The sequence below is a fragment of the Mesoplodon bidens genome, assembly GCF_964165515.1.
Source record: "Mesoplodon bidens genome assembly, chromosome: 4".
Lineage (NCBI taxonomy): Eukaryota > Metazoa > Chordata > Mammalia > Artiodactyla > Ziphiidae > Mesoplodon > Mesoplodon bidens.
In genome coordinates this window covers 173,155,514-173,177,467 of record NC_138160.1, presented here as the reverse complement: position 1 = coordinate 173,177,467, position 21,954 = coordinate 173,155,514, and the positions used below count along the sequence as shown (strand labels likewise).

The 21,954-nt window shown below is 43.0% G+C and overlaps 1 protein-coding gene across 8 annotated transcripts in view; it reads left to right on the top strand.

The window, feature by feature from the left end:
• SNAP47 (synaptosome associated protein 47) overlaps nt 1-21,954 on the top strand; it is a 78,562-nt gene that overhangs the window by 34,839 nt on the left and 21,769 nt on the right. For 7 of the 8 annotated variants that reach the window (XR_014015807.1, XR_014015808.1, XR_014015809.1 and 4 more), the window contains one exon: nt 6,526-6,650. Coding sequence is in view for 5 of the 8 variants with exons in the window: in XM_081233692.1 (XP_081089818.1) it covers nt 6,526-6,650 (125 nt within the window). In the remaining 3 variants the exon portion in view is untranslated. Of the gene's footprint in view, nt 1-6,525; nt 6,651-9,476; nt 10,920-21,954 lie in introns of those variants that run through there. The other variant, XM_081233693.1, reaches the window with a different exon arrangement.

The window sequence follows — 21,954 nt, the reverse complement described above, 5'->3', positions numbered from 1 at the left end:
CAAGTGGTATCTTAAAGGTATTTTTATTTTTTTGATTGATTGTGAGGTGGAGCATCTGACGCCTTTTAGTTGCTTTTTGGTCCCACAGATTTTGCTCTGTGGGTTGCTTGTTCTGGGTTTTTTTGTTTTTTTTTCCTACTGGGCTTTTTTTTTTTCCTCTCTGATTTGCAGGAGTTCATTATTCATTCTAGATATTCATCCCTTGTTGACTTCAGAAGCTACCAATACTTCTCCTAGATTGTCAGCTTCCATTACAGAAATCTTTAATTTTGCTGTGGTCAGATTTACCATTTTTCCCCTTAAGTTTATTTTTGAGCCCTGCTTAAGGCATCCCAAAGTCATAAAATATTCTAATACTAGCATTATAGGTGACATTACTTCTATGTTATAGTGATTTTTCTAACAAGTAGTAGTCTTTTCTTATTAACTTTGATTGCTAGAGTTTGTTTAAAGTAAGAGATATGTTTGTTACTATTCCAGTTCCTTTTCTTTTTTCCTCTTAAGTGATTGATTTCAATTCCAATATGTAATCTGTTTCCCTAACATATGAATATTTTGATGTTATTCTAGATGACTTCAAGTTTCAAAAAGAAATTACTTGATAATGGATCTGGTCCCATAAGTATCAAAATGTTGGAAATGTTAATGTAAAAACTTAATTTAGAAACTTACTTTCTTAATTTAGAAACTTACGTCTCCAGATTTTTCTTTGGCCCCTCATTCAAGGCAGGACTCAGAAGCTGGCCCATAAAAGGGCCAAGAAGGGTACACTGTACCAGCCAACATAAGATCCTGACCAGAAGGGCCCTTCAGGAAAGGCCATTTGCAAGCTCAGCTGGGTAGCCTCTCTGATACCCCAAACCTCTGAGTCCCCCTCACTGCTGTTTTCCTCTGGGAGGAGCCTCAGCAGTGAGAGGAGGGAGGAGGCCCTGGCTGGTGGGACCAGATGCAGAGTACCGTGGGCTGCTGGTCCTGACAGTGCTGTTGGAGAATCCCTCTGTGCCAGGCGTGGTGCCAGGTACCCACAGTCCTGAAAACTATCCTTCTTCTTATGGAGCTCTACCACATTCGTGGGTTTTATGTTAGGCCTGGTGGTTTCAGAGAGAGAACACGGCATAGAATGTTACAAATGAGATGGCAGATGCGAGCATGTCACGTGTGTCACAGAAAGTCACACTGTACAAGTGAGAAGGGTGCACGCTTGCTGTGCCTTGCTGTCATGGAGGGTGGGTCCTGAGGAAGATGGGATGGTAAGCTCTGACTCCAAGCATACAGGTGGCAGATGGGGCTAGAGAGGAGGGAGTGCGTGCCAGGGCCTCTGCAGCCATAATCAGACTGCAGGAAGCTGAGTGAGTGCACATTCTGCAGGGCCACCCATCAGGAAGGGAAAAATGAACCTCTTGTGCACAGGCTGAGGCTGCTGACCAGAGGCTGAACGTCTTTCTCCTCAAGGAAGCTGCAGATATACTTTTTAAGGTTTTTCAGCTGATTGAACCAGGCCCACCAGATTGTCTAGGACAGGCTCCCTTCACTAAAGTCAGCTGACTGAGAGCCTTCACCACGTCTACAAATACCTTCCCAGTAACACCTAGATTAGGGTTGGATTGAATAACTGGGGACTATGGCCTCACCCATCACAGTAACGGATTGTATATGTATGGAATGAGCTGAGCCGCATCTACAGTGACAGATGGGTTTTCATCTCAGTGCTAACTTTAGCCTGTGGGTAGGATCCCTACAGTGTGTCTGAGTCTGCACTGAGCATGAAGTGCCATCCTCCCCTGGTGAAGCCTCCCTGCGTAGGTGAGGCAGGTGTACCTTACAGCTGTGGATTTGGAGAGGTACAGGTGACAAGGAGTCATGTTTGGAAGAAGCCGGCATGCTGAGTTCAGTAAACAAGATGGTATCTCATTTGCTTGGAACTTTAATCCTGCACAAGCCCAGCAATGAGAACTTACTTCTCATTGTTACCTCTCTTGTTGTTGTATCTGTCAGCACCTCTGTTTTTACTGTTCTGCACTGGAAACTACAGAAACAGTGGAGGTAGAAACCATGACTTTGACCTCTCAGAAACATATTTCTCTCCTCGATGAGCTATTTTGGTAAATTGTGTGGCCAGAAGGTGGCGGTCTAGTAACAGGGGACCAGTGTTAGGAACCAGTGTCCTAGAAGAACTTTCCAGAGACCTCTGTAGTAATGTATAGAGTAGACAGGTTGAGGGCCTGGGGTGGCCAGGCCAGGACTGGGGGAGGAAGAGAGTTTCCTGGGCTTCAAGGGCTAGAAATGATACAGGTGGGCAGATCCCACCTTAAGGAAGAGCAGTTGCAAATTGCTGTTTTTCTGCATAGTATCTTTAAAATAATGTTTTAAATTTTAGAATAGTTTCAGACTTGAGAAAAAGTTGTGAGGATAGTACAAAGAGTTCCCATGTCTCCCACACCCAGTTTTCCCTATTCTTGTCATCTTACATTAGTATCGTTCATTGTCACAACTAATGAGCCTGTACTGATACACCTTTATTCACTAAAGTCCATATTTTATTCAGATTTCCTTATGTTTTACTGTTCCAGAATCCCATCCAGGATCCCACATGATATTTCGGCGTTTCATCTCCTTGGACTCTTCTTGACTGTTTCAGTTTCTCAGACTCTCTTTGCTTTGATGATCTTGATGGTCTTCAGGAGTAGTGGTCAGGTTTTTGTAGACTCTTCCCTAGTTGGACTTTGTGTCATGTTGTCTCATGATCCACTGGGGTAATGGGTTTTGGGAGGAAGCCCACAAAGCTCTTATCATATAAGAGCAAGGTCCGTGCATAGCATTTTTAAAGAGTTTTTTGGTACTGATTTTTGTTTTCACTGTTTGCGAACCGTCGCCTTCTGAGAGGGGCCTTCTCTGACCACCTAATTTAAGAGGACTAGTTTCCCATTCACTGATCCTATAGAAATCTTGCCTAGCACTTGCCCTCTGGTGCTGGTACCCTCTGGTTTGCTGTTCAGCTTCCCACACTAGGATGTGTGCTCCAGAATCAGACACAAGTCTGTCTTTTCTCACCCCATCTCCAGCACCCAGGACATGCCCAGGTAACCAGAAGGCACACGCATCTCTGTGTAATGATAAATAAACTTCGGAGGCATTGAAGTCTCTGCATAGGGTCATTAATTTAAGATCATCTTTTGAAATAGTAAAGTTCTGACCCTGGGACACAGCACCATGCTGACCACCAACAGACTCCATGTGGTCACTAGGATATGGGTATCAGGTTGACCACCAACAGACCCCTCCATGTGGTCACTAGGACACAAGCACTGCACTGACTTCAGACAAGCCCCATGTTATTAGTTTATTAGGACACGGTGACCCCCTGACTATCGACAGACCCCGGAGAGCTGCTTGGCCCTCACTCACTTGATCCCGTCCAAGGACCCATGAGTCAGTTGAGACGGCTGTCTCTCTCCATTTCAGCTTTCTCTCTGTTACACTTCCTGCTGTATTGAGGGCATGGGGCATTTTGTGTTTTTTTTCTGAAAGGGCTTCCCACTCTAGTTATATAAGCTGCTGGATCCATCCCTGGGTAGAGTAGGCATTTTCCTGTGTCATCAATGGGGCGTACGGGGCCCAGAGACAGGGAGAAAGATTTGCTCAAGGCTGGACAGGCTTGGAGCGGTTTTTCTGCTCCCAGGTCAGGCCCTGGTGGTCTTTGGTCTGAACTTGCAATGAGGCCAGGAGTGTATGTCTAATGCACAAAGGAGACTGGCGTCCCAGTGCTGCCCCTGCCAGCGCAGTCCTTACTCAGCGTTTCCCTCGATGCCTCCTTGTTCTTGGAAAGTGGAATCATCTGTAAGGTAGCATGTAGCTTGAACAATTTGTGATTATTTTGTTTAACTGAGATAACTAATGACTTTTGAGACAAAAACCATCTTATACTGAACTAAATTAATTTTTTCAGAAGGTATTTCAAAGCATTGAAGTAACTGAGTCAGCAACACAAGTCTCAATGCAGAGTTCGCGGGGGTGGCCGAGTTTTGTATTAGGCAGGATCCTGCTGATCCCACAGCTCGTTGTGAAAAACATCTCTTATTAGTATATTCCAGGAAGAAAAATCCTCAGTTTTGGTTTTCTGGTTGTTTAAGTAATCCCATTTGTTAAACATTCAACAATAGTATGTCTCTAACTGTAACATAGCTGTAGGTGTTGAAATGGAAACCAGAGTGGCAGTGCAGGAGCACAGTGCTGGGCACAAGTGTGAATTAGACATGGGCCGTGCTTTCAGAAAAGCTAGTTGGGGCGATCCCAGTTTGAAAAGATGCTGAAAAAGGTAAATAGCAGTGCAGTACCAAGCAAGTTACTGTCAAAGGTGTGTAAACTGAATGGTACCAGGACAGATGAGGGAAGATTGCTGCTAATGGAAGGGCTGAGTGGAGAACATGGCTCCAAACTTGGGCTAGGGGACATCTGTCTGCATGACATGTGCAGAGCGGGGGCATGGTGGGCAGGAATAGCATGCTGGGGCCAGGGTGCCGGGGTGGCTGGACCAGGAGTCTGCAGGATCAGGAGCAGACTAGGAAGGAGGAGGGTGTAGGCTGAATGGGGAGTTTGCTTTCACCCATTAGGCCATAGAACCACTGTTACCATAGACAAGTGAAGTGCGCTTGGCCATCGTGTCACCACTGATAATGTTTTCACATGAGGTATGTTAGTTGGCCTTTCCTTTAGGCTAATAATATCTAGTAGAACATGTCCTCTGTTGTCTAGTTTAGCTCTGATGGTGTTCTGTTGCTGTTTTAGAAAAGTGCTTCTCATTATGTAACATCTTAGTGACATTTAGATCATGTAAGACCAACCGACAGTGAGTTGTATGCTATGGAAAGTTCTGTGCTAATTAATAAGCCCTTAGGATGTTGGAGCAGGGGCACTTTGGAGATTCCAGGACACAGGTTGTAAAATCAATTTGGTTGGTTGCAACCAGCTTTTATATAAAGAATAGAATAGAAAAGCACATCTGAGTACATGGTGTGTACTAAGGTTTTTGTCTTGTGAAACTTTTTCAGACCTCCAAGGTGCTTGTACGGGTGTAGCAGTTCTGTGTAGGAAGCACTTCGTACAGTGGTGCCCAGTTAAAGGGCACGAAGACTCTCACAAAGGGCCTCCTTCCCAGTGGAGATGGGCGTGGGGAGGGCTCAGGCCCGCAGTGTGGAACCCTCGGGTCTTGCCTCCATGCAGGTTTTGCTTCGCATCAACTGGTTCCTGAACTCACTCCATCTGGCCAGGACCCTTTTCCTCTCTAGGATCCCAAGAAACATGCTTTCTTGTCATCATGTCTTCTTTGCTCAGCTAGGTAATCTCAGGGAGTGTTAACTTGTAAGAAAATTTTTGAGAAATAAGAATAAGAGGATGTTTGTGTACCTGTTGGAGGTGGCTGGTCTCTCCCCGGGGAGGAGGGGCTTGTGCAGTTGGTGTGTCCTGGATTCACCACCTGGGTTCCTGCTGCTCAGGCCCAGCAAGAGCTTTACCCCAAGATGGATTTCCTTTCCTAACAATGCATTTATCAGTTGCTCCAGGCTGCTTGGATGAAAGGCAGCTCCGCTGACTGCCACTAGGGTCCTAGGAAGGAAGTGGGGTGTCCTGCTTTTGCCCTTCCATTTTGCTGAAGCAGAGAAATCTGCTCAAAGGAGTTGGTGCTGGAATCCACACAGCTGGTTCTCACCCCAGTATGCTTTCAGCTTTCCAGCATCCTAATAAGTAAACATGGCTCTATTGACACATCTGAGGTGGTCTGTATTATGGAGAAAAGCAGGTGACAGACTCTAAGCTATGCTCTTTTCTGGGCTTTACAGTGCCAGGGTTGCAGATGGAGGCGGCTCTTTAAATAAAGGATTATCGCTGTTCCTTGCCAAGCTGCTCTTCTGCTTCTTAGCAAGACTACCCAGGCATAGAGGTGTGAATGGAAACACCCCTGAGCAATGCATTGCCACGTGCAGCAGTCTGGCTCACCCCTACCTCAGTACAGCTCCACGTTCAACTTTGCTTGACCTGACTAGCTGACCATTTCATGTGCTCTCTAGAACCACAGTGTTTTGTGGGGTAATCAGATGGTAATGCAGTTCCTAGTAGTGTATTTCATGTACATTTCACCAGGGCTCAACAAGTATTATGTTTCATACTCCAATCTGTTGTCCTCTCAAAAAAAAAAAAATCACTCCTGGATAAAGCATCTTTCTTCTAAAAGCCAGTTATAGAACTAGATCCTGAGTATTTACAGTGTTGCACACTCTGATCAGTGTGGGGTAAGGAAGCAGCCCTGGATTGGGGCAGGTCCCACATTCAGTCAGCTCAGCAGAGGTTCAGAGAGGTGGACTCACCGCTCCCGCAAACACAGAAGCTCTAAACCAGTAGATGCCTGGGAAAGCACTTCGTCAGCCCAGAGAGGTCTGACGGTCTTAAACACCACTTTTTGTAAAGTTCTGCATGCCCTTGCGTTGTTCACACCTTCTAGAAGATGCCACTCTGTTTGACTTTCCATTTCAGCATCTGGGCTGATGGACCGAGCCATGCACTGTGAGCCCTCCTCCGGGAACCAGGAAGGGAGACCACTTCAGCTACAGACGAGCGAACCATTCATTTCCGAGGGGGACAGCCAGGAACTGAGACAGGTAACATGCATTCACAGTGTCATGTCCTCCCCTGCAGGCAACTCACTTCTTTTTCTTGCCTAAAAACAATGCTCCACTGATTTATGCTTGCCTGTCACGTGCACGGAAATGCTGAGACATCCACCTGATTTGCTCAGCTCCCTATAGCTTGAGGAAGGGTGGTGCCCATTCTGAGTCCTTGCGTTTTGTGGCATGCAGACACACATAGCATTCCTGTGCACACACAGTGGTCCTGGCAGCTACCTATGCCTGTTGTACGTGTGTGTATGTCTGTACATGTGGGCTCAGATGCATATGTAGGCTGTGTATGTGCACGATGTGTGTGTCCAGGTGGGCTCTGTACACATACATGTATGCATGTGTGGTGTGTGTACTGTGTGCACACATGTGCAGCACCTGTATGTGTGTGCCATCTGTGTGTGCACTACCTGGGCATGTACAGTTGAGGGCACTTGCTCTCAAGTGCTCAACACAGGTTCTCGCAGAGGCTTGCCACTTTTTGTCCAGGAAGTTGAAATATAAACAATATTTGATAGAAATACTTGCAACTTATCTTCCTACGTTAATGCTGGACAACACAGTGGCCTTTTCTTTTTCCTTTTTTAATAATTATGTAGCAAATACCTAGACGTTATATCATTTCATTCATAAATATTTCAGTATGTAGCTTTAAAAGATAAGAACCGTTTTAAAAAATCAGCACGATACCATACTCACCTTAAAAAAGTAGAAAGTAAATTCCTTGGTATCATCAGACATCAAGCCAGTGCTCACATTTCCCTAGTTACCTCATTTAGGAAAATGTGTTACATGTTTATTCAGATCAGGATCCTCATGAGGCCCGTGTGTTGCATTTAGTGAAGTGCCTTTAATGCATAGCTTTCTTTCCTCTGTCATCTTGTCTTTTTCCTTTGAAGTTTATTTGATGAAAAAACTAAATTGTTCCTCTGTCAAGATTTTGCAGCTTGCATCTTCCTGGCTTGGTTTCCCCAGCTCCCAGCAGGTGGTGAACTGCCTGCTCTCTGCCCTGGTACTCCTGTAGGTCGGTTTGTAGCTCTCGAGGCTCCATCAGATTCAGGCTCCATTTTGGAGAGACTGTTTCATTGGTGGCAACCCACACTTAACATCAAGGCATACAAGAGACTGTATGTCTTTTAAACCTGTTTTTAAATAATTTTATTCTATGTGTCTGCATAGGCATAGACTCCTTTAAGCTCAGCCTTTTCCATTTTGGGAAAAAAGTGTTCATCTTTTGCTATGGGATATTTTAAATGTACATGATTTGTCACTTTTTCCTTCTGATCTAACTTTTAATCACTTTTAGTAATGACACAGAGACATGCCGCTTTCTAGCTGCAACTAGCAAATTCTGCAGGTTACTAATAACTTCTTTTGATAGGCTTAGTGACTCTAGAACACCGCAGATCTTGTCTGCCTTGGGGCTTGAGAAACCCTCATACTATAAAGGCAAACTTAACCTGTTCTCATGAAAGTGGGTAAGAGTGCATATAGGCCTCAGGCTGGTAGGATCTGAGGCCCTCCTCTCCCACCCTCCAGTGAAGGTGTCTGTGGCTGAGATGAACTCTTCTATGTCCCACAGTTGTGTTGAGGCTGAAGCAAGAACATGGGTTTTTCATGGGAAATGTAGGAATTTTATCTGTTAATTCTAGTGGTGGCCATGTAGTTTGAGAGGGTCCTTGCAATTTCAAATAACCAATCTCTTACTACCATGTATATACAATGTGCCCTTCCCCTAAAAGCTGTGATAGAATGGGAGAGGTCAGGATGAATGCCCCAACAGCTGTGAGTAGAATAAAGTTCCTCAGTGACTACTGAGGTCACCATTCTTTCCCATGAAAGTGTGTTTCTTATGTGGTTGGTCCTGACTGTCATCAACAGGTCTTGGTGAGCCCTGTGGCGTCCATGCTGGGAATAGCAGATGCCATGGTCATGAATCAGGATGCTGGCTTCAGGGCAGAGGACACGGTGATCCCTGAGCAGTTAGGCTGGGAAGACCTACCCACAGGAGGGGCAGGGCTTTGTGCTAGTTAGCTGCCTCATTCTCCTTCCCTGCAGGGAGAACCTAACTTCATAAGAGATTGTCCTTTTGAGGTAAAACACATGTTTCATATTTAGAGAAGAATTCTGAGCTGTGTAGTTGAAGCTCAAGCATAGGTAGGAATGAGTTAAATTTCTGGGGAAAATGAACATGCAAGAAAATCTCCCTCCATTCATCTGTGGTTTCTGTTGCAGATGCTATTAAAGTCATTACGTGGAAATGGGTTTTGGTGACTTAAACTGCAGTTGGGGTGCTAGAGAGAGGATTTGCCGTGATTTCCTCAGGGAGCAGCCGTGCTTAGTGCAGTGTGCCAGCTCCCTCTGGGCTGGGCCCCTGGAGCGGGCATGTGGGCTGCGGTTAGGCCCCATCTGCTGCGTAACTGTGGCCGTCCACCATCCGCTGTGGGAGGGCACGTGGTGGAGGAGGCTGGGAGAGGAATCAGAGTCCCTCAGATGGGTTTGGCAGAGTCCCTCAAATCATTCCCAGTGTCTGATGTGCTAACCTTTCCTGCCTCAGAACTCCTGCTCTTTCGTTACTAAGTCTGTGGCTACCATATATTTGATACAACATTTGGAAGTGATAAAACAAAAAGCAGCATGGCTCTGTCCTGAGGACATTGCAGTTTTACGTAAAGTTTCTTCATAACTTCTTAATCTGCACTTCTCTGTCTTGTCCTGAGTTTGGTGTTTTGTCATCCTGCCTCCCTCTTTCACCAGGAAGGAATCAGAATGAAAAGCTGACCCAGGTCTGGTCTCATGTTTTATCAGGCTCTGCCACAGCCCCGGCACTGGGAACAGGAGGGAAGGAAGACTTGCACTGGATGTTCTCATCATTTCCAGTAAAGAGGGATGCACGGAGTGTGGATTCATGGCAAGTTTTTAGGTCATAGTTTTGAACTTTCTGTTTGATTATATTCGGCATTTAGTCTGCCTACTGTATGTGGTATCTTTATAGACAATAAATGCAAAACACAAAAATTAAAAACTGAGGCGATTAATTCAGTTCAGTCAGAAAGTTCGTTTACTGGAAAACCTAGCTCGTCAGCTGGCGTGAGGAGAAGAGTTTATTGAAAAGGCAGCCCTGCGGATGCCTGTGCTGGGGAGAGGAGTGAGGCCCAGGGCTTTTGTCTCTGTGTTGCTTAAGAGCCAAGTTCCACATGTATCTGCACTGGCAAGTCACTGGATCTTTCCTGAAATAATTCTAGGCCGGAAAGGATGCTGCGGTTCTCTACTTGCTGTGAAACTATCTTAAGAAATTAATGTCCTTCTTTTCTTTAACAAATATATATATTCATTTTCACATTCTTTTCCATTATGGTTTATTATAAAATCATCTTATTTTCTTTTTTTAGGAATTATAGAATACATTTCATCTTCAGTAGCTCCACCATTCTGGTCTTTTCCCCTGTACTTTGTTCCCAGTTATTTAAATTTGCCCCAATTCATCTGTCTCCTCTCCTAGTCAGGAAAAAAAAAAAAAAATCTGTCATTTCTTGCATACCTAATCTATGTAAAAGAATTGTGTTTAACAAGTGTTCTTCAGCCTAAACTAAATGTCTGAATCAGTGAATTATTTAGCCGTGGCTTCAGTGAGTTATTTGGAGAACAGCAGATCTGGGTTTCCTTGGGTAATTGTCAGGACAGAGTCATGAGGTAATGAGCAAGGGGTGATATCCATGATGCTTCTCATCAGTTGTGGCAATGGACTAGACCACACTTCAGGAATACAGATTCCAGAACTGATACTTCTTAGGAAGGAGGGGATGGCTAAACTGGTGGGCCCTCAAAAGTAGAAAGGCAGGGGCAATGCACTCCAGCTACAGGACCACCGAACAGTGCCGGGACGGTGTGCAGACACCTTTGTTGCAGTGGGCTCTGTGGAGGGGTCTGGGGACAGAGAGCTGGACATGTCCACTCACTTATCAGTACCTTCATTTAGTCTGGGTTTTGTCCTGTAAGCAGTCTGGAATCATTGAAGATTTTTAAGCAAGGAGTCATGAGATAATTTCAGATGTTTACCCGTTTCCTCAGGTTCTCCTATTGTCCTCTGTTGCCTTCTGAATCTTTTCAGACTGTAGCATTTCATTCGTTAATTATGGGGCACAGTTAGATGGTTAGTGTTTTTATTTGTGGCTTTGATACCAGCCTGGATTATTAGCAATGAGCTAGGCCGTTTATTTAACTATGTGTTACTCTAATTGTGAATTATTAACAAATGTTTCTGACATCACACCCTATGTCACTTCTAAACGTTAAACCATAAAAAGAGCCTTGGTAACCAGGAAAACATACCTAGTAACTTTTGATGTCCACACACAGTGGACATTTCAATAAGAGGTCATATGTCTTGGGATGAGCCCTGGCCTAGGAACCTGGCATCCTGGTGCTGGTCCCAGCACCTCCCTGTCAGCTCTGTAGTCCTGGGAAGGCTGGTTTGCTTCCCTGGCCTCAGTCTCCAGCTCTGAAAAGGGCACTGACTTGTAGCGTATTCCAGTATCTACCGTCTAATGCAGAATCCATCGCAATGAAATGAAAGCTGAGTTACAGAAAAATGTCACGCCTTACTTTTAAATATTCGTTCATGGTTTTCCTGTCTGCTCTGTTGGTTAACTAGGTCACTGGTAATGATGAGCATTACTTTGACAGACAGGAGACAGACACGCGGTGCCCCCACCACTAGCCCAGCCCTGCCTGCTGTGGTTTCATGTGCCTCCCACTGCTGCCTTCTGTAATTGCCTGGGACAACCAGCTCTTCTCCACAGCAGCCTTCAGAACTCCCATTATGTTGGATGTGGTCACCACTCTAGCAGAGGCCCATGTTGTCTGTGGCAGTGGTTGTTCGGAGTGGGAGGACCTGCCAAAGCGTGTGGCTGTGTGTCCTCTGCAGTTGACAGAGAAGGCTATGTGGGCACACCGGCCCTCCCTCACATAGAGGCCATGGTGTAAACCCGAGCTGCATGGAGGTGGCATTTGCCCTTCAGGTCCAAATACCCGTGCAGATGAATCTTGGGGATGTATTCTGTCTCTTCCACTGCCCCTGGGAACTGTGGACAGGGAGGAAGCTGCCAGATAAGGAACTCTAAGATATTGTGCCAAGGGCAGGATTCCAGAATGTACCAGCATCTCAGTGAACAAATTCTAGAGCAGCTGCTTGGCTGTGCAGAAGATAGAATGCCAAGGAGCAAGAAACAGATGCTCAGGCATTTAGACTGGGAGGATGACTTGTTCCCCCTTTGGAACATTTTCCTGTGCTCTTGGTCAGCTTTTAAATGAACCTCAAGTCTTAAAATCAAGTGTTTGATTTGAGTGCCTGGCTATGGAAGGTTACATATATTAGAACCATGTTTTTTATTGTGGTAAAATATATAGAATAAAATCTTGCCATTTTAACTATTTTAAGTGTATAATTTAATATCATTAATTACATTCAAAATATTGTGCAACCATCACCGCTATCTATTTTATTTCCAAAGCTCTTTTATCACCCCAGCAGAAACTCTGTTACCATGAAGCAGTAACTCCACATTTCGCCTCCCCCCAGTCCCTGGTAACCTCTAATCTTCTCTCTGTCTCTATGAATTTGCCTATTTGGGGAACCTCCGATAAGTGTAATCCTTTGGCATCTGGCTTTTTTCACTTAGCATAATGTTTTCAAGGCTGATCCATCTTGTAGCATGAATTGGTACTTCTTTCCTTTTTATAGGTGAATAATATTCTGTTGTATGGTTAAAACATACTTGGTTTATCCATTCATCACTGATGGACACTTGGATTATTTCCACCTTTCAGTTCTTTTGGACATATACCTAAGAGTAGAATTGCTTGGTTATAGGATAATTCTATGTTTAACTTTTTGATGAGCTGCCAAATTATCTCCTTAGCAGCTACACCATTTTACACTCTCACCAGCAATGTATGAGGATTCCAGTTTTTCCACATCCCTGCCAACACTTATTTTCTTTTTTGAAAATTTAAAAATTATTCTAACTATCAAATAGAATAGATAAGGAAGTAAGGGTTGGAGGTAAGGGTCCAACTTCATTCTTTTGCATGTGGCTGTCTAGTTGTCCCAGCACTACTTGTTGAACAGACTATCCTTTCTCCATTGAGTAGACTTGGCACGCTTGTCAAAAATCTGTTGATCTGAGGACTCTTTATTCCATTAGTCTGTTCTTATGCCAGTACCAAGCTGTTTTTATTACTATAACTTTGGGTAGGGTTTAAAATTGGGAAGTGTGAGTTTAATTTCATTCTTCTTTTTCAACTTGTTTTTACTATTCAGGGCCCCTTGCAATTCTATATGAATTTGAGGATTAACTTTTCCATTTCCGAGTAGGGGGGCTGTTGGAAATTTGATAGGGATTACATTGAATCTGTATATCACTTTGAGGAGTATTGCCCTCTTGCCAATATTGTCTTCCAGTCCAGGAACACAAGTTGTCTTTTATTTATTTAGGTAGTCTTTATTCCAGCATGATTTTATAATTTTTAGTCTTTCACCCGCATGGTTTTTTTTTTCCCTAGGTATTTTATTCTTTTGAGTGCTATTATAAATGGGATTATTTTCTTAATTTATTTTTCTGATTCTTCATTGCTGCTGTATGGAAACAACTGATTTTTGTGTGTTGCTCTTGTATCCCGTAACTTTGCTAAATTTGTTAATTAGTTCTTCTAGTTTTCTTGTGGATTCTTCGGGATATTCTATATATATAGGGCCATGTCATATGAAAATAGAGATGGTTTTACTTCTTCTTTTCCAGTTTGGATACCTTTTATTTCTTTTTCTTGCCTACTTGCTCTGTCTAGGACTTCCAGTGCATAGCAGTTCTGTGTAGCAGTGGTGAAAGTAGGCATTCTTGTCTTTTCCTGATCTTAGGGGGAGGGCTTTCAATCTTTCCCCATTGAGTATCCTATTAGCTGAATTTTTCATAAGTCCCTTTTTTTTCAAGTGTTTTAAGTTTTTACTTTATTACAGGCTTTTCTATTTCTAATCATTACAAATGTTTTCAACATTTCATTTATCTGCTCCGTTGTATTCCATTTATATTTCATTATGATTCCCATCTGTCTATCATATATTCAAGTCATGTCTACTATTTTCTTTTTTTATTAATTTTTATTTTATACTGGAGCATAGTTGATGAATAATATTGTGTTAGTCTCAGGTGTACAGCAAAGTGGTTCAGTTACACATAATACATATATCTATTCTTTTTCAAATTCTTTTCGCATTTAGGTTATTACAGAATATTGAGCCGAGTTCCCTGTGCTATATAGTAGGGGTTTGTTGGTTATCTATTTTAAATATAGTAGTGTGTACCTGTCAATCCCAAACTCCCAATCTATCCCTCCCTCCCACCCTTCCCCTCTGGTAACTATAAGTTCATTATCTAAGTCTGTGAGTCTGTTTCTGTTTTGTAAATAAGTTCATTTTATCATTGGGGGGGGGGTTCTGCATATAGCGATATCGTATGATATTTGTCTTTCTCTGACTTACTTCAATTAGTATGATAATCTCCAAGTTCACCCATGTTGCTGCAAATGGCATGATTTCATTCTTTTCGATGGCTGAGTAATATTTCATTGTATTATTTCATAGTAATATTTCATTTCATTGTACCACATCTTCTTTATCCATTCCTCTGTCGATGGACATTTAGGTTGCTTCCACGTCCTGGCTATTGTAAATAGTTCTGCAATGAATGGGGTGCATGTGTCTTTTCAAATTATGGATTTCTCCAGATATATGCCCAGGAGTGAGATTGCTGTATCATATGGTAGCTCTATTTTTAGTTTTTTAAGGAACCTCCATACTGTTCTCCATAGTGGTTGTAGCAATTTACGTTCCCACTAACAGCGTAGGAGGGTTCCCTTTTCTCTACACACTCTCCAGCATTTATTGTTTCTAGATTTTTTGATGATGGCCATTCTGACCGGTGTGAGGTGATACCTCACTGTAGTTTTGATTTACATTTCTCTAATAATTAGCTATGTTGAGCATCTTTTCACGTGCCTCTTGGCCATCTGTATGTCTTCTTTGGGAAATGTCTATTTAGGTCTTCCGTCCATTTTTGGATTGGGTTGTTTGGGGTTTTTTTGATATTGAGCCACATGAGCTGTTGTTTGTAAATTTTGGAGACTAATTCCTTGTTGGTCACATTGTTTGCAAATATTTTCTCCCATTCTGTGGGTTTTTTCGTTCTGTCTATGGTTTCCTTTGTTGTGCGAAACCTTTTGAGTTTCATTAGGTCCCATTTGTTTATTTTTGGGGTTTTTTTCCCATTATTCTAGGAGACAGCTCAAAAAAGATATTGCTGCGATTTATGTCACAGAGTGTTTTGCCTATGTTTTCTGAGTTTATTTTTGTGTATGGTGTTAAATAATGTTCTAATTTCACATGTAACTGACCAGTTTTCCCAGCACCATTTACTGAAGAGACTCTCTTCTCTGCATTGTAGAGTCTTGCTTCCTTTGTCATAGATTAATTGACCATAGGTGCGTGGGTTTAGTTCTGGGTTTTCTATCCTGTTCACACATCGGTCTATATTTCTCTTTTGTGCCAGTGCCATACTGTTTTGATGACTGTAGCTTTGTAGTATAGCCTGAAGTCAGGGAGCCTGATTCCTCCAGCTCCGTTTTTCTTTCTCAGGATTGCTTTGGCTATTCGGGGTCTTTTGTGTTTCCATACAAACTGTAAAATATTTTGTTCTAGTTCTGTGAAAAATGCCATTGGTAATTTGATAGGGATTGCATTGAATCTGCAGGTTGCCTAGGTTAGTATAGTCATTTTGACAATATTGATTCTTCCAATCCAAGAACGTGGTATATCTTTCTGTTTGTATCATCTTTGATTTCCTTCATCAGTGTCGTATAGTTTTCAGAGTACAGGTCTTTTGTCTCCTTAGGTAGGTTTATTCCTAGGTATTTTATTCTTTTTGATGTGACGATAAATGGGATTGTTTCCTTAATTTCTCTTTCTGACCTTTTGTTGTTAGTGTATAGGAATGCGAGAGATTTCCGTGTATTAATTTTGTAACCTGAAACTTTACCAAATTCATTGATGAGCACTAGTAGTTTTCTGGTAGCTGTTTAGGATTTGTTATGTATAGTATTATCTCATCTGCAAACAGTGACAGTTTTACTTCTTTCCTAATTTGGATTCCTTCTATTTCTTTTTCTTCTTTGATTGCCGTGGCTAGGACTTCCAAAACTATGTTCAATAAGAGTGGCGAGAGTGGACATCTTTGTCTTTTTCCTGATCTTAGAGAAAATGCTTTCAGCTTTTCACTGTTGTGTATGATGTTAGCTGTAGGTTTGTCATATATAGCCTTTATTATGTTGAGGTTTGTTCCCTCTATGCCCACTTTCTGTAGAGTTGTGTCATGAATGCGTGTTGAATTTTGTCAAAAACTTTTTCTGCATCTATTGAGATGATCATATGGTTTTTATTCTTCAGTTTGTTGATATGGTGTATCACACTGATTGATTTGAGGCAGTGAAAAATCCTTGCATCCCTGGGATAAATTCCACTTGATCATGGCGCATGATCCTTTTAATGTATTGTTGGATTCAGTTTGCTAGTATTTTGTTGAGGATTTTTGCATCTATGTTCATCAGTGATATTGGTCTGTAATTTTCTTTTGTGGTATCTTTGTCTGGTTTTGGTATCAGGGTGATGGTGGCCTCATAGAATTAGTTTGGGGGTATTCCTTCCTCTACAGTTTTTTGGAATCGTTTCAGAAGGATAAGTTAGGTGCCTTTTATCATGTTGAAGAAGTTCTCTTCTAGTCCCAGTTTTCTGAGTTTTTACCTGAAAGGATGTTGTTGGGTTTGTCGTTGCCATTTCTCCATCAATTGAGTTGATTGTGTTTTTTTTCTCTTTGTTCTAATAATGTGGTATATTGCATTGATTGATCTTCTAAGGGTGAACCACCCTTGTATTCTGAGATAAATCCTACTTGGATTCAGTTTGCTAGTATTTTAGTATGTTGTGGTTTTGTTTTCATTTGTCTCAAAGAATTTACTAATTTCCCTCTTTGACCCACTGGTTGTTTAAGAGTGTGTTGTTTGATTTCTACATACTTGTGACTTTTTTAGTTGTCCAGATTTCCAGTTTCATTTCACTGTGAAGGTACTTTCTATTACTTCAATCTTAAGTTTGAGGTTTATTTTGAGGCCTACCATGTGGTCTGTCCTGGAGGATGTTCTGTGTGCACTTGAGAAGAATGTGGGTTCTGCTGATTTGGATGGAGTATTCCATGTACGTCTGTTGGGTCCAGATGGTCTATAGTGTTGTTCAAGTCTTCTGTTTCCTTATTGATCTTCTATCTGGGTGTCTTATCCATTACCAACATCTTTTTATTAGCTTTTAAAAATAGTTAACAAGTATTAGATGGTTTTTGGTTCAGGCTGGGAAGTTGGTTTTGTGCAGTTTTTAAATGTGAAATTGGACTGTATGCATGAACACAGTGTTGAGGAGGCTGCGTGGCCTTGGGCAGCATATGTCTGTCCATCCCATCTGTGGCATAGGGCTGGGGACTGATTGTTGGAAACATGGTTTCTGGTAGCCAATAAGTACCTTTGCCATGTTAGCCATGTGGCCTTCAGCAGGCTTCACATTTCCCTGAAAAAGTACCACTATCACGTTTTACACAACAGGGTCCTGCCTTGAGGCTTGCATGGGTTTGAAGTGAGAATGAGGCCTGTACCATATGGAGCAGAATTCTGGCACATATTGAGTTCTAAATAAGTGTATCAGTGGGACCCCAACTATCTTTGACCTAGTCAACTGTGAAGAGCCCCAAACTTCATGCATTTTCTGATTGTTTCATATTCTGAGAATGTCCCTGCTGAGGCATTTACTTCCACCTGTAAGATGAACCTTCAGTTTATTGAGCATTTCACTTGGTAGGGATTCCATTGCTCTCTTAGAAACGTGCTTCTCATCATGGGAAGCTCAGTTTATGGTCTGATAGCAGCTTGGCTCCCAGGACCCCTCTCTAGTCCTGGGAGGTGCTTTCCCTGCCCAGACCTTGAGTTAGAGGGGCCCTCTTTGCTGTGGGCCACTGGGGCCATTTGTAACTGGAGGCCAGTCAGCAGACTTCAAGTGAGGGCTAATAGATCCCTGAAGACTCAGCTCTGAGTCTTGCTATGCAGACACAGCCATGGTGCCAGGTTTGTGCTCCTCCACCCTCTGCACTGAGAGAGGGTCATGAGGAAGGGAGCACCGTGGTAGGGGAGCTCCTTAATAGAGAACCCTGTGCCGCCCCTGTTGGTCCACAGAGCATCCTCAGGTCCTCAAGGAATGCAGCAGAGAGGACAGGGTGGGATGCAGGGGTGGTCTGTGAGTGCTGCATGTGACAGGTTGTAGCCTAGAATATTCTTTACAGCCTCCAGAGCTTTGGCTGAGAGGGAGCCAATTTTTCCCTCTTTACCCTCTCTGCAGCATGTTAATAGCCCCAACTGGTAGAATTGCAGACAGCTTGATTTATCCCAGCTCTATTCGTAAATGGTTGCTAGTTTCTCACTGCAAGAAAATTCAGTGTTTCAGCGGGTCAGTTTAATAACAAGATCCAGGCAAACAGTCTAGCTAATACTAACTCACTTTAGGTGCTTAATATTAATATACTCATACTCTAAAGCCTGGAGTTCTATCATGAGGTAGAGCAGAACATTGTTTTTCAGACTATAAGTTGAGGCAACAACTAGCATATTGTAGACATTTTAGAAATATGAAGGCCCATACTTGTATGTACCATGTCCATACACAGTGAAAGCACAAGCCTGGTTGTTTCAGGACCCCCTTGGAGGCACAGCTTACAGCAGAGCTTGGGGCCTCTGATTCCCAGACTTGCACACCTTGATAGCCGGCATGAGGCATACAGTTAAATACATCTGCTTTGGTAAGTGAATCTCCTCTACTGGATGAGCTATTTTTCCATAATTTATTTTCTGTTTTTATAAACAAAATGGAAATGGTTGGAAGGCTAAAATGTCTCCGTATCGGCTCTTATATCAACCCAGACGGTGTCTGTGCCACCTTTCTGAGGTCTGTGGTATTGCAGAGATGGAGGTCACTGTAGCATGTGACCAAAGCAGAAGGTCTTCCTCTTCCAGAGAGGACAGTAACTTCTGCTCTGCCCGGGACCATGTGGTGCCTCCCACTTCCTGCCTGAGTCATCTCGGCTATCCCCCTTGCCGGTTACTGACGCTGTGAGTGAGCCCAGCATCCTGCCTGTGGGGAACCAAGCCTCCTGCTCTGGCTTTGTTGAGTGCCTGTGACCCCTGAACTGAAGAGCACTGAGTGTTTCTGTGGGTTTTTTTCCAAGATGCTGCTCCCAGAGGTATTGGCATGTATGTTTTTATGTCTTAGCTTGTGGTTATGTGCATCATATATTTCTTTGGAGTTAGTTTCTCCTAAAACTCAATGTACTGTTAATCAGGTAATTTCTGTGTAGGTACAAATGTGGCTGGAAAGATGGCTGGCTGCTGGGTTTATTTATTAGTGGAGCAGAAACTTGGGGAAAAGTCCATTTTGACCCTGGTCTTTGACTCAGAGCCCAGCGAAGGCTCATCTGAGAGGCCAGTTGATATTCCAGAGGCTGGAAACATCATACATTGATGACTAGACAGCTTGTCATCCTGGGCCACAGAAGTAACAACTGTTTTTAAGGTTTGGCCAGACTTCATATTCTCCATTCTTTCCATCCCATGTTATATGGAATGCTCACGATGCCATTTAATTACTTCAGTCCCTTTCTTAAAGGAAAAAGACATTGGACCAATATTCCAGAGGTACTAGTAGTTTGAAAGTTTGCTTTCAAAGTAATTTTCTTTGCAGACTTAGTAGCTGTGAAGATCTTGCTTATATTTTTGCGGTATTAATTAATTTCAAGTGCAGTTTTGGCAGACCAACCAAGGGTCTCAACAGGCTGCATAGAATGGGTGCTATTTTTAAGGCCATCATCTCAGTGAAGCTTTTTCCAAATGAAACTCAACAGGAACCAGCCTTTATTTGGACTGTACACTCAGTAAAATGCTCAACTTTTTGTAGGCATGTCAGCAGTTCTTACAAAATAAGTTGTATGTGCCTTTTATTACTGTGCTTATTAAGTGTAGACTCAGGAATGTAGGTGCTCTTGCTTTTGCCACTGTTTCATTTTGGAAAAAGAGGCAGTTGATTCATCCTCTAGAGAAAGATGGCCATGGAAACGTAGGACACATAAGGTCAGTCACACAAAGTGGCCCTTGGTGGAAGTGCTATCATGTGGTGATGTGGTCCTGTGCTACCTGGCACAGTAGCCACTGACTACATGTGGCTACTGAGCACTTAAAAAGCAGTTGGTCCGTGACTTCCCTGGTGGCACAGTGGTTAAGAATCTGCCTGCTAATGCAGGGGACACAGGTTCGAGCCCTGGTCCGGGAGGATCCCACATGCCTCAGAGCAACTAAGCCCGTACACCACAACTACTGAGCCTGTACTCTAGAGCCCATGAGCCACAACTACTGAGCCTGCCTGCCACAACTACTGAAGCCCAGGCACCTAGAACCTGTGCTCTGCAACGAGAGAAGCGACTGCAGTGAGAAGCCCGCGCACCACAATGAAGAGTAGCCCTCACTCGCCACAACTAGAGAAAGCCAGTGTGCAGCAACGAAGACCCAACACAGCCAAAAATAAATAAATAAATAAATAAAATTTATTTAAAAAAAGCAGTTGGTCCAAGTTCATACTAGCTTGCTAGGACTTCATATAAAAAAAGAATATAAAATATCTCATTAATAATTGTTTATATTGCCTTCATGTTGAAATGATAATGTTTTGGGTTGATTGGTTTAAATAAAATATATTATTAAAATTAATTATACTATTTACTTTTTATTAGAAAATTTGAAATTACAGGTATGGCTCTCCCCTAACTGGACATCTTGCCACAGTTGCTCAGGGCTCTAAGAGCTGGCACAGGTTCTGGGGTGTGTGAATGGACTGCCTATCCCTATTGGGAGCCTTTGTGCCATTTTTTAAGGGTCTTATGCAATTTCTTTCAGTGTCTCAGTGATGTGACCTCTGAGTCATGGCCATGACATCTCTTGTCCACGCAACGGTCATGTCAGGGCCGCTCTGGGAGCTGGACCCCAAGAGCTTGAGCAAGTCACCCACCCTTCTCAACCTTATCTGTGAAACAAGAGTTTGATCGAGGATCAACAGGGAATAGTTAGGGCACATTGCAGGGGTCTCATAACCCCTATCCTTATTTAGGATAACTGGGGGATGAGGAAACAGAAAACAAAACCGTGTATGTATATATACTTTAATCCCCAGTTTTACTTTTCTCTGAGAGTGTACGGATGTTGGGATGAGAAAGCAAGATGAAAAGGCCACACAATATTATCAGCAGTGCTTATCTGTTAGGCAGTAATTTGCATTTGAATTTTGGAAGAATTTTATTTTCTCCTCTAAGTTCTGTTTCCTGGTTTTCTATGTGCACTGTTATTATCGGAACAGAACAGGACAGTTGACTGTCTGCATGCACTAAAGGGAATACGTGGCTGCCTTGCTGAAAGCCCATCTCCTGCCATCAGTGCACGTGCAAACAGTGACTGTTTACAGTTCAGGATCTGGTGGTCCTGAAAGACAGCTCAACTGAAAATAAACTTGACCACATTTTGATGTGATTGACAAGGATGTAGAGGTAGCAAAGAGAGCTGCAAGGTCTGTGCGGGCTGATCACTCAACATAGGAGAGAGACCTCCTCGAGGGTGTCAAATCGGATGCAGGTGTGTGACAAAGGGGACATTTTGTGCAAGTTCCTGGTAGAACGGCCTTATTATCACACGAAAATGGAGGTAATGAGGAAGGAATAGTTGACCAGAGAGAACAGCATGGAAGGACCTGCCTAACATAGTGATGAGTGGTGACTTTTTTATTATGCTCTCTGGGCCTCAGCCATATGAGATCATAGAAATGAGAGATGGAAAAGACCTCCTGTATTAGGTCATCCAGCCCATCCCCTCCAGAGCTGACTGACCCCACAGTGTACTTTCCAGAGCTCCGTCCAGTTTTTCAAGTGACTCAACTGATGGAGTTTCCACCAGCTCCCAGAAGGTGCAGAAAGGTGGTGTCTGAGATGGCTAACTTGGATCTGGATTTATTCTTCTTTCTCATGACGAAGATCCCAGTGATGATGCCTTTGTTCGAAGAGAGATGTCGGGTTGAATCCCACCTCTGTCACTAACTTGCGGATGACTG